The 17,280-nt window shown below is 40.0% G+C and overlaps 1 protein-coding gene across 1 annotated transcript; it reads left to right on the top strand.

Annotated features, from left to right (window-relative positions):
- Nucleotides 1-2,927: 2,927 nt before the first annotated feature.
- On the top strand, nucleotides 2,928-7,702 carry ankrd33ab (ankyrin repeat domain 33Ab). Its single transcript, XM_047583443.1, has 5 exons — nucleotides 2,928-3,066; nucleotides 3,837-4,157; nucleotides 4,242-4,371; nucleotides 4,518-4,658; nucleotides 6,202-7,702. The coding sequence occupies exons 2-5, from the start codon at nucleotides 3,894-3,896 to the stop codon at nucleotides 7,023-7,025; spliced, it is 1,359 nt and encodes a 452-aa protein (XP_047439399.1). The 5' UTR covers nucleotides 2,928-3,066; nucleotides 3,837-3,893; the 3' UTR covers nucleotides 7,026-7,702.
- Nucleotides 7,703-17,280: the final 9,578 nt, after the last annotated feature.

Here is a 17,280-nt window from a genome sequence, read left to right as displayed (position 1 = left end):
CTGCAGATGTGCAAGCAGAGCAAGAAGCAAACTTGAGCTCCAAATCTGAACTGTGAAACAACAGCAATGGAAATCCTGCTGTGAAGCAGTTTGTCAAACTGTGATTAAAACTCAACCACAGCCGCCCCAGTTACCCTGATGGGTAAAACAGATAAAACAGCTAATCAAACTGCCTTCTTGAATCATTCGACAGTGTTCTCCTCCCTCTGTAATCACAGCTACTAAAAGCATTTCCTCTTCTGTGGAAAAAACAACATGTGGAAACATCCCCCACACTGCAGACCAAGCTGGCAGGATGAAAGCAGACCGGTTTAATCTCAAAGCCAAGATTAAGTATTCATGACTGACTAGATGATCTCCTGAGCACAGCTGTCCAGGCTCATGGCAGCCACTAGTGTGTGAGTGATTCAAGGGGATTTATGCATAAACTCATCCAAACCCCAAACATGGTCAGAGAAGAAGAAAAACAAAAAATGTGTATAACTACTGTTTCTATATGTAAATTATATACTTATACATATGCATATGTTGTTTTACACTTGCATACTTTATATGGACTTTCACATCATCTGCTGACCCTAGAAAAATATCAGAATGATCTCTTGCCCTTCATGTTAAGATTTTAAAAACTCAAGTGATGATCTCTCTGGGCAGAGCAGCACTGACCTATCCACAGTGTGCAATTACTATATGTTTATGGATGTGTATGTATGCACTGACTTATTAGTCAATAATTAATCACTAGAATACGGTAATGTGTGGATTGGTGAGTCTCCACTATTTGTAATACTGTATAGGTGCAGCAGATTCACTCCGTGCAGTAGTGTGTGCTACCTTTGCTTCCTGCAGCTAAACTGGACTTCCTGGTCCACTTCAAGTGTGTCCTGACATCCCGATTGTTCTCATCAGACAACAGCTTCTCTCTGCTCGTGTCTGAAATCTTATAAACATGACAAATAGTGAGTGAGTGACTAATGAGGGAGAAAAGTTGTTGTTTTGTTTTTTTTTACAGACAAACATGTATTTGACGTACACTGATCAACAACAACATTATGACCACGGGGCAGGGGAAGTAAGTAACTGGTCATAATGTTATGCCTGATCAGTTTATATGTATGTATGTTTGATTTAGCAGTAGATAGTGCACAGCAAAATAGAAAAAAGTGACTGAACCAGTTATACCAATTATCCCACTCGGTTTCAGCCCTCTCTTTCTCTTTATTACTCCACTCCTCTGCCTTGCTTATTTTTGTTTAAGTGCTTCCTTATCTTATCTATGGAATTTCTCTGAGAGGACTAAACTGATCAGGAGACTGCACAGCATCAAAACCTTTGGTCAGATTCGAAGGAATAAGTCAAAAGCACAAAATTAGAAAGTACTGTCATGAAAATCAGCAGCAGAATTTTGTCAGCACATTGGTTAAAGATTTTTTTAAGAGTTTTGTTCTCATGATAATAAATTTTCTGCAGAGAGTATTGTCTTGTTTATATCATCATGAATGAAATTCACTCGCTCAGCTTTTGTGTTGATCTCAGATTTAACAAAAGAACACTGAAAAAACTAAACGCACATAAATGCTTTGTCAGAAACTCAGTAGATATGTGTTCTACTAATTTACACTGAACATGAATTCAGAATTTTTGTTTGTATTTGATAACTAAGAACAGCCCCAGTTGTTGTCTGAAAATGTCTGTAAGAGTCATGCACCAGAGGAACTCACTTTATAAACTCTGTATCCCAGAAGTTCTTCAGTCCTCTCTTGAACTTTTCCCAAAGTCTTCATTTGGATACGTGGATTCAGTTTGTTCAATTGACAATTCCTTTTTTTTTTTTTTTTTTTTTTTTTTATGTAATCAATTGCAGCGAAAGGTTTTGAAGGCTTCAAAGAGACATTTTTACCATCTTGCCTATGTCCAACAGAAAAGACAAGAACAGACTATCTACGCTATGCACCAGGTCTTTTTTGTCCCTCTGGGCAGATGAGGACAGCTGGTCAATTGTAGTGGGATCTCTTCTCAGGCGCTTCTGAACAAGAGAGGGTCAATCCATCCGGACAAGTCCAGCCATGCCACACAGATCCCTCTGGGCTAATTTCAGTCTGAGGCCATTCCCAAAGCAGGAGTTGACTCAAAATAGCTTGAGACAGACTTTACACATTTTAATAAGCACTATGGGCCTTAATGCATTTTACTTTTATTTTAGCTAAGTCCTTTTAGAGAACAGTTCAGATCTGACATTCAAGACTGAAGATTAGAGAATGAAAGCAAAGTGAGAGATCCCCATCCTGTGGTAAATTTGAGAAACATCATCATCCACTTCAATCTGCTTCTTCTTTTCTGTGAGTCTGGTCTTCTGGTGTTTTTTGGTGTTTTATCTGTTTGGAGTCTGTTAAGAGCATCTTATGGGATTTGTTCCTCTGTTAGTCAGCCTTAACAATTAATTTGACTCCTCTGGTTCAGCTTATAGTTAACATTTTGTTTGGAGTGTTTAGGACTGAAGTAATGGATAGTTTGTGGATGAAATACAAAATGCTGCACCAGATTTGTGTGCGTTAAATACATTTATGTTAATACTTAATAGATTGCAGCTGGAATTGCTTCCTTTACTTTTCTGTTCGTCTTTATCTTTCACATATGATTGTGTGATATAAAGTAGGTAAAAGTAGTGAAAATGATGTATTTTCAAAATAAAATTACATAAAAAGAAAGATCTTTTCTTCGAGTTGTTTGGGACAATAAAAATAAAAAACACAGCTAAACCTCTGGAAGCATGATCAACTCCGGTGCTGAAAGATGAAAATGGCCAGCTCACTAAGTAATCCTCTCCATAAATCTGCTGTAAATGGGATGAGCTAAGCATAGTGATGAACTCCCAGTATCTCCGTGAAGAGTCTGTAAGGACTCAGCAAAGACTCCTCCCGTATTGTGTCATCACGTCAAGATGTGCAATGGGAACGAGTAAAGAACCTCGAAAAACACAGGAACAGCGACATTGAGGGAGTCAGGAGTTGTTCAGAAGAAGTCAGAAAGGTGACTAGACTCACAGCTGATGGATTAACATTTATGGTAAGTGCGCATACTTAATGTGTTTAGTTTAGATGGTGGATGCTGTAATTGTGCCTCTAAATGTTCTTGACTTTAATTCAATTAACTTTAGTTTCACTTCAGTCTTTTAGACATAAAATTGCATCTAATATCTGCTCGATACTTTTAAAAATATTAAGCATTGAGCAAGAAGTGTTTTCCTGTCCAACACAAGAGTCAACTATTCATTGCACCATGAAACCTTTTGTTAGTGACACAGTGTGGATTGAAAATCATATTTCTCTAGTATTGATTTCAGTGTCTGGATCTCACCTTTAAAAAACATCTTTCTTTTCCAAAACCTTTGCTATTAAACACACACAACCATGCGGGCAAAAATCAACAACAAAGGAAACAACAACGAGAAAGCGGTGGTGCTGAGTTTTAATAACCCCTGTTGTGGTTTCAGAATGCAGTAAAACAACAAACCTTGAGTGGAGCGGGGCCACGTGTGTCTGAGATTATTTTGAGGCGGGTTGTTCCTCATTTAGCCCCTGCTGTGTATTGAGCTGATCCAGTTACTTAACGCTAAAGGAACGCCACGCCTCTGTGATCACCGAACTGGTGATCCCTGACTGACAGACACTCGTTCTGATCTGTCAGCGAGCAAACTTTAGATTTTTCAGTACGATAACAACTCAATGCCTACGATGATGAGCTGATATTAACTAATTAATTGGGGAGGGGTGGGGAGGGTACACCTGATTGCATCTTTGTTGCTACAGATTTCTGTCTGACCCTCTTCTATTTAGGATCTTCTTGTAGATGTAACCAAGAGGATCTGGTCCCTGTTCCTGTTCTGACTGAAGATGGCCACAGCAGCAGAGGACCCCAACCTGGGGTCAGGCCCCGATGGTGGCGACGATGTGTCTTCATCAGACAGCGGGTCTGACTCAGACAGCATCCTCTCTGACGACTCTGTGCTTCCAGTCTACACGTCAGAAACAAGAAACGGCAGTGCGGCATCATCCCTGTACCAGGCCTGTGCCCGCAATGAGCCTGCCTCTCTGCACAATGTTCTGGAGAGAGGGATCACAAAAGAAGAGGCGATGGAGATGGACATAAATGGCTGGGTGAGGGTCTCGTTCAAACTTCTTAACCAAAGCTTTAAGTTGTTCAGTATATCACTGGTCATTGTGGCTGACTTCTACCAACAGAACGGTCTGATGGTGGCCTGCTGCAAAGGGTTCATAGAAATTGTGCATGGGCTTCACAACTGTCCCTTTATAGACATAAACCACCAAGACAATGAAGGCAACACTGCACTAATGATAGCATCACAAGCAGGTAAGACGTACCTACTAAGAAGAGTAGTAAAGATCGAAGTAAAAATACAGTATAATATGTGGCTTATACTGTATTTACAGGAACAGAGTCAACCAGGTTTTACCTGGCATCTGTGAATTCAGTGTTTTGTTTTTTCTTCACTACAGGTCATATCAACACGGTAATGTATCTACTGAACTACTTCCCTGGTATAGACACTGAAATAAAGGACTGTCGAGGTTTCACAGCCCTCATCAAAGCTGCCATGACAGGCCGCACCGATGTCATGGCAGCCCTCATTATGGCCGGTACGTAGCAGAGAACTTTCTGGCACAATTTATTTCAATTATTTACGCACATTGTAAGTATAGATTACAAAATAAACACATGCTCACACACTGATTTGAAAGTTCATCAGGCTATATCCTAATATAACAGTCCATCACCAAATCTTCATGAAGGTTCTGGTATTGTTTTGTTGTACTGACACGTTTTTATTATTTTGTCAACCCCATTTTAGTCAGTGGGCTAGGCTAAATAAGAGAAACACTTTAGTGTGTAATTCAATCCAGTTTATCAGCACAGCTAACTACCTCCTCCAAAATGATCATCCAGTGGAATCACCACCTTTCTAACGCTGTTTCAGCAGAAATGCATTTTTTATACTTGTGCACCTCATGAACTGAGGGTACATACTTAGTGTCTTAAAGTATTGAGTATTAATTTGAAAACTCAAAGAGAAAAAGCTCCTAAATGGAAGTTACACAAATAAACTACTCTAAACTCTTTCACTGAATAAAAATCTAACATTAAGTCATGTTCTAAAATGTCCTACAGTATGTGAATGTATATAAAAAGAGTTTGTTTTTTTTGTTTTTTTTTTTGCCGCAGTAAAAAGCACAGTGGATTGTTTTTAAAGCATCTTTTTCATTTTTGAATGTGTTGTGCAGACAGGAGCTGATGTACCTTGATATCGTTATATCTTTCTTTCTGAAACTCTGATACTGGCTCGTTAACGAGGACTCTTACAGCTCTAAATGTGCTGGTGGTGAGAATAGCTAACCCCTTACGGTTTATCTGTCCATATTTGAAGCTGGCTAACTCTGCTTGCAGGTGAATGATCCACGTTAGGCCGGTTTAAGGGATCATTCTGAGGACATTATCAAGTCTTAGCGGACACTGCCGTAATCTCTTACATACTAGTCCTGCTGCCTGGTTGTGGATTAGCCACTGGCGTATTTTTAAACTGCACATTTCTTAAAACCATTGCAAGTTATTGTTGTATTGCATGCATACAAGTATGCATGCAGGCCATGCAGTAAATCTGCTAATTGATGGGATTGTCATTGCTATAGCTCTCCTCAGATTGCATTAACAGTATATTTAACATGGTAACTATATGTTTGGTAACATACTAAATCGTTTATTGGATAGGTCTAATTGCATTTCACCAAAACCATGTAGTCAACAGGCTTTTAACCACAGAAGACACAGAGATGTCTCACAGCAACAACAACAAAAAAGGTGGGGATTATAAGATCAAGGTTTATTGGCTTTAAGATCCTGTCACATTGTCATCACCTATTGTGCTTTTCAAATAGAACAGAAACATGATTACTGCCTCTGTGTGCTGTGATAGACAGGGACAAGATTGTGTTTGGGTAAATAACTTTTGTTGTGGCAGAGATTCCGATATTTTATAGCAGATAAGGTGCAGGTGTCAGGGCCTGGGTTGATGGATGCTGGCTTATTGTTGTGAGCCGATGAGCTTGTACTAAAACAAAAGATTTGCATTAATTTTTCATTTTTTAAATTAAGATTAACCCCTGTTTGCCTTATTTCCTTTTACAGGGGCTGACATACATGCAGTGGACTCCACAAAAGGAAAGTGTGCTCGGGACTGGGCACTTAAAACAGGTCGCTACGAGACTCTGCATCGTCTTCGCCGACTTAATTTGAGGCCAAAAGCTGAGCAGTTCTGTGAGAGCTACGTCCCTGAATGGCCTGAGCTCAAAGAAAAAGTGGCCAAGGCTACAGCTGAGAAAAGCGCAAGTGAAAAAATTGCGCAGCGAATCAAAAACACATTTGGATTTAGACTTCCTCACGACCCAGAGGACAATGGGGTCTTGGACCACATGGTGCGCATGACCACGAGTATCCACAGTCCTCTCATTTCAACTGGATGTCGGCCGCTGTGCCCTACGAGTCCACCAGAGATGGGAAAGAGGCGGTTGGCTGTGCCAGAGCTGGTTAAGAAACACACCCAGAAAGACCTTGAAGAAAGCTCGGTGTGCCACAGCAATGGCTCAGTGTCACACATTATCCCCACTATCAACTCCGCAGAGTCCATCTCTGCATCATGCTGCACCAACGATGAACAGCAAGCCGGCCTCCTCTCCCTGGCCTCCACCAAAGTCGCTACAACATTTATTCCTCGCAGCATGGCAAGACGAAACAGCGTGTTCCCCTCTGGCTGTATCCCCGCCATCAGCATCAACAGGCCTTCAGAGGCAACGCCAAAGAAAGAAAAAAAGAAAAAGAAGAGTAAGGGTTTCCTGGAACCACCAAAGTGGAGGTACAAAGAGATCAAGGATGAGAAAAAGAAGAAGATGAATGAAAAAGAAAAGGAAGAAAAGGAGAAGAAGGAGAAGAAAAACAAGAAGCCCAAAAACTAAAATGGTCATGAATAGGCTGCTTTGCTGTTTGAATGATCCTTTTTGAGGACAATAAACTTTATAAATGCAACTCAGGGATGAAACTGTCAAAACCAATACACATATATGTGTATATTTTAAGTAACAATAGCAATAATACATTTATTCTTTCATCATATATCCACATTTCCTAGACTTGAAAGAGGGGCTGATAAGACAACAACAGATGATAGACATGCTTACTGATTCTCATTCTTGTAGGTGCTTAAGCATGTATAGTGTCTACCTCGTCACTCACATAAAGCACAGACAGCTGAATGTGAAGACCTGCACATCCATTTGCAATGCAAGACGTAAACATTATTGTATGTCACAGTTTACTTACACTACTATCTTATACTGATTTATATTTGAATTGAATTTTATTTGGCTGTAAATAATGTACATGATGTAGAAAGCAAAGCTTATGATCTGTTTATTCTTCCATTTCCTCTATTTCAATTCAGAGATTTATTGCCATTTTCTGATATTGCCAATATCATATTCATGTGATATATCTTGTTTTTATTGATTAAAGAGATTTGGTTAACTTGATATTATGATAGACAATATGACAGTGAGGAATTATCGCTAGCTTTGTTGGAGCTTATATTGCACTAGTAAATATATTTATGCAATAAAATGGGAAAATGACACTCTCCATGAACTTTGTGAGACTATTAGCTGTTTGTGTGCATGTGTACTGTATGTGTCTCAGTTCCAATTGACTGGTATTTAGTTTAGTCTTATTAGGATCATCTGTGACCGGTGCCCACCTGAAATTAACATGACCAGGATCTGTTAATGACCACATATATGTAAGAATCAAAAATCTGTTTCTGATTCCGACATACTCATTTGCAATTTGGGGAGTTGTTCAGATTAAAGAGACTGATAAACAAGGCCAGTGAAATTGTGGGAGTGAAGCGATCCACTGATGTCAGGCAGGAGAATGCTTCACAAGGTGAAAGGCATCCTGGACAATGAGTCGAACCCACTCTGTGATGTGCTGGTCAGACGCAAGAGTTATTTCTGATCTGATCACACCACAATGCACCACAGAGCGCCACAGGAAATCATTCCTGCCTGTGACCATCAACCTCTACAACTCCTGACTCTGAGTGTGCATAACCCATATTTCTAACTATATTTATACTGATAATGTCATGTTCACTTTATTTCATATGTGTGTGTGTGTGTGTGTGTGTATCTATCTATCTATCGATCTATATATGTATATATATATATAGATCGATAATATATATATATATAAATATTGCTACCACTGTAAATTGTAAAGCTAACCCGCAACCCGTCATGCCACTGAGATTGAGCATGGTCATGTGAAGAGACAGCATGGTTACGTTTGATTGGTGAAACACAGTCATGTGATAGAGCCTTTGGCGGAAGTCTCGATCTCCATCAAAATAAAACATTAAAATGAGGCGTATGCGGGGGAAAAGCATTGACTGTATATAAAGTAACAAGCTCATTGTAACCTAATGTAGCGGAGTAAGAGTACAGTTTCTTTTTCACAAATCTACTCAAGTAAATGTAAAAATTACATTTAAAACTACTCCTAGAAGCGCATTTTTTTTTTCAAAAACATATTCAAGTAAATGTAACGGACTAAATGTAACTCGTTACTACCCACCTCTGGTTACCAGGGAAAGTAACTATTGCCTTACTCTTCTTTTTTTAAGTTTAAATATGTTTAAGAATCTGGATTTTTGTCTTAGTAGGTTTCATAAGCCAGTTGCATAGAGTGCAACTGCATAGACAGTACTTACACAGAACTTTCAATATTTATTGCACTTCAGACCACAACTGGTAGATATATACTGTACCTCTTTCACATCAAACCCAGGTCGAACCAGGTTGACTTGCCACTGGTGCTTTCACATCGGCAAAAGTCCTGGGTCAAACCTCTCGCTGTGAGAGCTGCATGCCTGTTTTTTCCTCATTCATACGCCATCGCGTACATTGGAGATAACATTGAAGTTTGTTGTTGACCTGAAGAATGGACCAGTCAAACCCCTGCTCTTTCAAAAGACTGCTAATATTAGAGTAAATCTGCCACCAAATCCCCCCTTTTCTTGGATGCAGAGTGCTGTCATAATCGTTAAAAAAGCGTGGGAGATGTATATAAACACAGTCACCGTTCACCTATGCGCATTAACAACTGTGCAACAACACATTTGATTTGTTTGATTGAAAAAAATGAACAAAAATGTCTGCCCTTCGGAGATCAGTCTTTATGTAAGTAGACCAAAACTACAATGTTTCTACGTTAAAAGGAATGAAACTAGGCGGTGCTTTTGGAACACACACTTTGTACTCTCCTTAAGAAAAGTATGCAGTTTCCTGTAAGTGCAATGGGTTAAATATTTGGCACACCTCTAAGCAACGCTAGTCATGCACTTTGCCCTTACCCTGTTCATCGTGGAAAAGGCTCTCTTGCAGTTGACACTGGATACTGGAATGACCACCCACTGTTGCCAAGTGGCTTAGAAGTGGGTAGATTTGTCCCCATTTATCACACTCACTGGCCAGGAGAGACATTTCTTCAGCTTGGTTCTTGTCCTAGGACTGCGTTTATATACAGTTTGCATAGCGATCTCACACACTTTTTTTAACGATCATGGCAGCGCTCTGCATCCGTGGAAAAGAGGAAGTTTAGCGACAGATATCGGGCTCTGTGCAGGACCCAGTGATTCATTGTAAGATCAGCAGCCTTTTGAAAGAGTTATCTGCAATGTACGCGATGGTGTGTAAAGGGGGAAAAACAGGCAAGCAACTCTCACAGCAGGAGCTCTGACCCGGCCCTTTTGCCGATGTGAAAGTGCACCAAAGGCACGTCGACACGGGTCTGAAAATGTCCGCATTTTCGATGTGAAAGCGGTATGAGTACTAGGATTTCGTTAGATAAACAATTTCTTACTAGTGAGCCGAGCTGATAAAATCCCGGGCCGATTGCCTAGTTGTTGACACGGGTTGAGTCGCATCGCTGTCATCAAATACGGTGTCACTGGATCGCGCCAAATGCAGCAACAAAAGCTCCAGACAACACAGTATGAGCAAGACCTGTGCGTGCGCGCGCGCGTTTTTACCTTTCAAAAACATGCTTTAAATCCACATGTTACTAGGTTTTGGGATACAGTGTCAAATGATTATTACTGCACCTGATAATGGTGGTCAAGAGTTTTGCAGTGCTTGCAGTTTATTATTCCACTTCATACAAGCTATTATATTTGACAAGTTTTGCCTATTCGAACCCTTCATGTCTGCAGCTCTGTGCAGACACCACTGCTCCTTGTCAGAAGGCTGGCTCCCAGTGTTAGACCGATGGGGCCTGCATGGCTTCCACTTTTTTCCACAACGGCCAAGAGCAGCACACAAGGCCGTCTTGTGCCCCTTGGACAGCCATTTTACTGCAAGAGTGCCGAAGGATTTTTAAACACCCACTGCTGCTTCACGGACTACTGCAAAAGCACTGACCTCAAAATACCCTCTGGTAAGAAATGTGTTGTATCACACTGCTTATGATTAAGATTAGCGGATCTGTGGTTTCTTCCCACCTCCAAAGACATGCTTGTTAGGCTAACTGGTGACCCTAAATTGACCCTAGTTGTGCATGTGAGTGTGAGAGGTTGTTTGTCTATGTGTTGGCATGGTGATAGGCTGGCAACCTGTCCAGGGTGTACCATGCCTCTAGCCCAATGACAGCTGGGATAGGCTACAGCAACCCCTGCAACCCTAGTGAGGATTAAGCAGTATGGAAGATGAGATGAGTAAATGTGAACACATTTACTCTTGAAATCATGAAATGATGAGTTCCATTCTACGCTGTAGAACTCTTAAATGCTTTAGGTTTGCTATTATTACTATTATTTGCTACTATTAGGGTACTATTGTTTGTGATTATTAAGTTAATTATTAAACGGGGTTCTGTGTTAATAGTTAGCATACCCACCTTTATGAGACTGATTTTGGTAAATTGGCTGTCTGTTGTCCCGAGGTGGATTTCATGTTAATTAAATCCTATTATATTTTTGCACTGTAAATAGCGGCCTCTATGTCAAATAGAGCTTGATATTTACAGTGCAAACCTAGACCAGCACTATCCGTAGGAGGCAGTGTACAATTCCCAAAATAAATGGTGCTTCCATAAGAGGCATCACATTCTTCATATTCTTATGAGTATTACTAGCTTTGGTTAGGGAGTGAAAACTGTAGCCTATTATATGCATCTGCACATTTGGTGCAGTACACCCTAAAAAAATGTTGGATTTATACCCAAAAGCTGGGTTGCATCTTTTGTGTAATTTTTCTGGGTCATCTCTAAAGAATTGGGTAATTTCAGGGTCATTGAGGTGATAAAAATTTGCCCTTCATGTTTCTGACGTCACCGTCATATCTCAGAGCTCCCAAAGTCCCTGTGGAAACTTTTGAAGAGCATTCTGAATAATTACCTGCACAGATTGCCATGAGGCCCAAACTAGAGCCTTCTGCAGTGCCATATTGGGTGTACATTAGGCGTAAAGTCTAACCTTCCACAGGACCATATAGGCAATACATAAACACTATAAGAAAAAAAAACATACAATGCAGTATTATAAAAGCAGATTTAAGTACATAGCTGTACTTAATGTACTGTTTTAAAAAAGATGTGTTTTACGTCTGGATTTGAAGCATGTTAGTGAGTGTATATTTTGAATGTCAGGTGGGAAAATGTTCCAAAGATGTGGAGCTGAGTGATTGAATGCTCTGAAACCATGGTGGTGGCAGGTGGTGCCCTGACGGTAAGTAGCAGGATCTTGTATCCAATGCTGGATTTTACTGGAAGCCAGCGGAGCTGCCGAAGAACTGGAGTAATGTGGCTATGGAGGGAGTTTGGGTGATGATATGTGCTGCAGCGTTTTGGACCAGTTGAAGTTTGTGGAGACGGTAAACCAAAAAGAACATAGTTACAGTAGTTGATGCATGAGGTGATGAGAGTAGTTGATGCATGAGGTGGTGAGGGAGTGGACAGGGATGGCAGTACTGCATAAATCCCTGCACAGGTTGCCATGAGGTCCAAACTACAACCTTCCACAGAGCGTAGTGACCTTGTGTGACAGGGATGGCAGTGCTATAACTCAGTGAGTAGAGGGAAGTACAGCAAAGATGTGGAAGTGGACTCATCAATTCTTCTTGATGTGGCCCAACACAGCAGGTGACAACACATATGCATGTGGGCATTCCCTAAATATGAGTGAGACCATTTCCAGTGTCCAAAGTCAGGTCAGGAGTCCCAGCCTCAAAGAACCACCACCCAAGTGTGGGGCGCATGGGTACCAAGACTAGAGAACCACCATAGCCACGGGGCACGCCACACCCCAGCGCACATGGCGAGCGACGGGAATCACCCCCAGACTGACCAAGCGAGCAACCCCAACTCCAGTGTGGTGGACTCCAGGGAACCCGCCAACCCAGACCGCCACGGCCCACAGGGAGACCCAGGAAGGGTCGGCCACCGATACACCTCGACCCCAGGACAGTGAGCAAGTCCCAGAGCCACAGGAAACCCCAGGCAAGACTCCAGTGTCACCCCACGTGTGGGAGAGGGAGGTCAGCTGGGTAGACCGCTCATGGCCAAAAATCAACCCTGGGGTGAGCAGGAGGAGGGCACCCCTAATGCATGCTCACGGTTTTGTGGTCTGGGGATCCTCCATTGTGGATGGATGTGGAGGGCAGTCAAATATTTTCCATAACAAGTTACCACTATAAGAGAAATATTAAAGTAATTTACACAATTACGCTGATGTACCTAAATGTGTAACGATGATCTTGTTGGCACGATGACGTGTGAGAGGGACGAACAAAACAGGTACGCAGCTCTCACAGTTGAAGGTCAGAAAATCCCATGTCGACCTGGGATTTTCGATGTGAAAGGGGTATTACTTAGACACACCTAGACCAGACCAGACACCCTATAGCAATGACACTCCTTGATGGGAGCAGCCATCCCCAGCACACGGACACACACACAAAATGCTTTTGCAATAACTCAGAAAACATGAAAAACAGCACAAGGTGTTGACCTGACCTCCGAATTCACTAGATCCCAAACTGATCACGTATCTCAACATTCTTTCGCCAGACACCACAGGTTTGGGGGCACATAGAAGGTCTACACAATATTAGGAAGGTAGTCATAATGCTATGCATGATTGGTGTATCTGTGCATATATGTTTTTTCTGTTCCAGCCAAAAATTTCAGACCACATTTATTAGAGGAACAGAAAACATTAACATTCAGTTCTTCCAAATGTCATGTTCTTGTCCTAATAGGAAAGCCCGGCATTGCCCACAGAGACCTTAAGTCCAAGAATATCCCTGTGAACAAGAACCACACCTGTGTCATTGCTGACCTAGGTTTGGCTGTACACCATGACTCTACAGACAAAATCGACATTGCTCCGAATCAGCGAGTGGGAGGTAGGAGGTATTTGACAACGCTAAAAATTAAATAAACTTGAATAAAGTCTTCTCATGGATATCTTTGACGGCTTCCCTAGAAAATTCAATTGTGAGTTGTTTTTATGTCTCCCAGGTACATGGCTCCAGAGTTTCTGGATGAAACTTTCAACACAAGACAGTTTTAGTTGTTCAAGTGATAGAAACAGTGATAGCATTATAACCTACAAATAACCTTTGTTTTAGTGCAAGGAAGAGCAAGTATATTACATATATCAATTTCTTAAGAATATTGAAGTGTAATTGTAGCTGATTGCTGCCATCTACTGTTAAGTTTTGGTTTCTCAGGTTTGTGTAATGTAAGCAACTCTTAGTGGACAAGTTAGGAGTAGGTAACTATTTGGTGAAAAAGTACAGTTTATGTCTTTTTTTCTTCTTCTTTCTCTTCCTTTGATTTCTTCTTTTCCTTTTTTCATCTCTGCTTCTTCCTTCTTTTTCTTTTACATCCTCCTCCCCCTACTTCTTCTTCTTTTCCTCCTTCCCTATCTACTTGTTTTCATCCTCTTTTCTCTCTTCCTCCTTCTTATACATTTCCCTTTTCCGTTCCCTTTGTCTTGCTTATTACAATGTTAACATATATAAAGCAGTTGACGCTTTCTGTGTTAATGCAGTGGCCGCTGCAGCATATTATGGCAGCTTGCCAGACATGAACCCACCTGAAGGCTTTCCCATAAGCTGTTTTAATCCTCAGGTCTTCTTTATACTTAACCAATCTTACAAGCACATTTTGAAATATTTTATAATTTTTATTTATTTATTTTTAACTAGGATAAAGGGTTTGCTGTAGAGCAAGCAGGTGACTCTGACAGGATAGCGCGCATAGTGATACAACAAGCATACAGCAGCATGGTATGTGTATCATGTCTATGTTACATAACCATTAAATAAGCTGTTAAACACTGTTCCATGCTTCATACACTAATATACATTCAGATAAACCTTCATCTCTTAGACTCTTCCTTTAAATATGAATGATAATATGATTTTATTATTTTCTTTTACATGGCATGGTTTCCAATGTTGTTTATCAATGCTTATTGTCTCTACTGCTGTATTGCATATTTTAAGGAGATACTTGTACATATTGAACAAACTGAGTATCTTTTACACTGTTGAATGGGAGTTGGTTTAGTTGGTTGGTTAACGTTCTGTTCGCCCTGCTCACACTGAGCTTCTCTTATAACCTTGTTTAACTGTAGAGCTGTATTTGATGTTTCCTTCTCCTTTATATGCATATTAAATATGGTTTGTTTCCTTTAGTTTCTGTCAGACCTCACTGTCTGCGCGTGCACATGCGCGCGCACACACACACACAGGTTTAATGATCCGTGCAGTGGTGGAAAAACCCCATGCATTTGTTGAGTATTGCATTAAGATTCACTCTTAGGTCTTCAAGTGCTATTTCTTTTAGTACAGTCCCAGACAAAATACTAAACAAATCCTAAAATTGATTGGTTCCATAAAACTACATAAGAGATTTTGAGTATTTTTTGTACCAGTGATCCACTAACGAAGGCTGTGCCACACTGAAGATCTGTGGTGGATTATCAAAAGGTCTGTTTCAAAGCGCAAACCAAAGAATGTAGAAGAATTAAAATTAGTAATTCAAGAAGAATGGGACAAGATTAGCCCTCAACAGTGTGAAAGGCTTGTGGGGAACATGCCAGCCAGGATTAGAGCTGTACTGCTGCTAATGGCAGGAGTACTGATTATTAACTTGATGATGTGATTGTGTATTTACTTTTTTGTTCAGTTTTGAACAAATTCTCTGTTATTTGTAGACTTTGACGCTGATGTTGAAACCTGACATATTGAAACTGTCAGTAATTTAGTTTTGTTAGTTTTTCTTGTAATACTTTTGTAAAATTTGTCTTCCAATATTTCATATTTGAGATTGTGAAAGCCTAAGAGGCCACAAGTGCACTACTACTGACCTCACAGCAGTAAAAACCCAACTGTTTTCTGAATTACCATGGCTGTGGCCTCCAGGTGTTTATTTAAGATCATGCTAGCGAAAATGCCAGTGTTTACACAAATTGTGCTAGTGAGCAGCAGCCATCTTTTCACTGTAAGAGTTTTTTTTTTTTTTTTTAATCCGTGTAAGACGAATGGATAATTGGGGTTTGATGCAGTTGTGGACTGAAGATGAATAATAGAAGGCTTTGAGTATAATATCCAGGATGTGAAGTTCCCAGGTTTCTGTCCAGTTATAAACAAATGTGTAAAAAAAAAACTTTAGGACATCAGTAAATTCCAATATAAATTAAATCAGTCTATATCTACCCCACCCACACCTCTCTACCCCGATAAATCGATAAGTTATCAAGCCTTTAAATAATTAATGCTCTTTTAAACACTTTTGAAGAATATTTATTGCTCGACTTTTAAATTATCATCTCAATACAGATTAGTACAAAAAACTGTGCCATGACATACTTTTGTATACGCTCAATTTCATATGACAAAACAGTAAGCGTGACATGTTTGCTCGCTTCTCTTTAGAAAATGACAAGAAAATGCTGGTATTAAGTGATTTTAGGAAAGCCCCCTAAACACAGAAAAACTCAAAGCTACAATATCAGACTTTAACTGATGTCAACGAAATACAGCAATGACGAATAAATTTGATAATCAATAACAGATTAACTGTTGACCATTTCTTTCAAGTGACGGACCATTTTTCTGAAAACAGTAAGATTTTGCAGCACTGTAGCAATAACCACTACTAATGCCAAAACCAAGAGTGTAGACAACAAAACGTGCAGAAAAAATATCTCAGATCAAATAAACAATCCATTTTTAGAATACGTGACAACACAAAAATACCCAAACTTAAAGCCCATAAATATCCAAAGCTGTACATTTAAAGAGAATACAACACGGTTAATGGCCGTCTCCAACAGCAGGTTAATCTTTGCAGTTATAGACTTCACAGATGAGGTTGCCATGGGAATTTGAAGAGCTCTTTTAAATTTGCTCTCAGGCTATAATACAGATCAAACTCTCAACCCTTGAATTCTTTGCACTATGTTTACTGCACAAACTTATCGTAGCTGGTTTTGAAGAAACATGTCTAGAAGTTTAAACTTTCAAATTTAGGCCAGGACAAGAGCTTTTTAACATCTGTTACAGTTGTGATGAAACACAGACTTTTGACAATCTGACAATCTCCAAGGTATTAAAAATATAGTGTTTGGATTTTAAATTCAGCTAAATAATTCCATGCGTTAAACACACAGGGTTTATGCGGCTCTTACAAGCATTTGCAATTGGTACGACGCACACAAAGACATAAATATTGCCTTTGCAAATTAGAAAAGTAGGTAAAAAGTCAAAAATACAGTGGGGGAAATAAGTATTTGATCCCCTGCTGAATTTGTAAGTTTGCCCACTTCCATAGAAATGATCAGACTCTGGTTTTTATGGTTGTTTACTGGTTATGGGTATAGACAGAATATCAGTCGAAAATGCATAAAAAACACACAATCTAAAAGTTATAAATTGTTATGTATTTTATTAAGGGAAATAAGTATTTGATCCCCAACAATTCACTTAGAATTCAGGCTCCTACAGATTGGCTGGTGCGCATGTGGCACACAGCTGTTCTCAGTCAACTAATTACCAATACTCCTGATCTTAACTCGTCATGTATATAAAGCACACCTGCTCTAAGAATCAGTTTCTTACATTCCAACTTCTACAGCACCATGGGCAAGAC

Source organism: Mugil cephalus, chromosome 4 (assembly GCF_022458985.1).
Source record: "Mugil cephalus isolate CIBA_MC_2020 chromosome 4, CIBA_Mcephalus_1.1, whole genome shotgun sequence".
NCBI classification, from domain to species: domain Eukaryota; kingdom Metazoa; phylum Chordata; class Actinopteri; order Mugiliformes; family Mugilidae; genus Mugil; species Mugil cephalus.
Note: the sequence above shows the minus strand (reverse complement) of the source record. Positions and strands in the feature narration are given on the sequence as shown.

Excerpts from the sequence above, each read along its gene's own strand:
- ankrd33ab (XM_047583443.1), top strand. The coding sequence starts at position 3,894 with ATGGCCACAGCAGCAGAGGACCCCAACCTGGGGTCAGGCCCCGATGGT. Across the intron at positions 4,158-4,241 it reads AGATGGACATAAATGGCTGG|AACGGTCTGATGGTGGCCTG; the intron begins GTGAGGGTCTCG and ends TTCTACCAACAG. Across the intron at positions 4,659-6,201 it reads GGCAGCCCTCATTATGGCCG|GGGCTGACATACATGCAGTG; the intron begins GTACGTAGCAGA and ends TTCCTTTTACAG.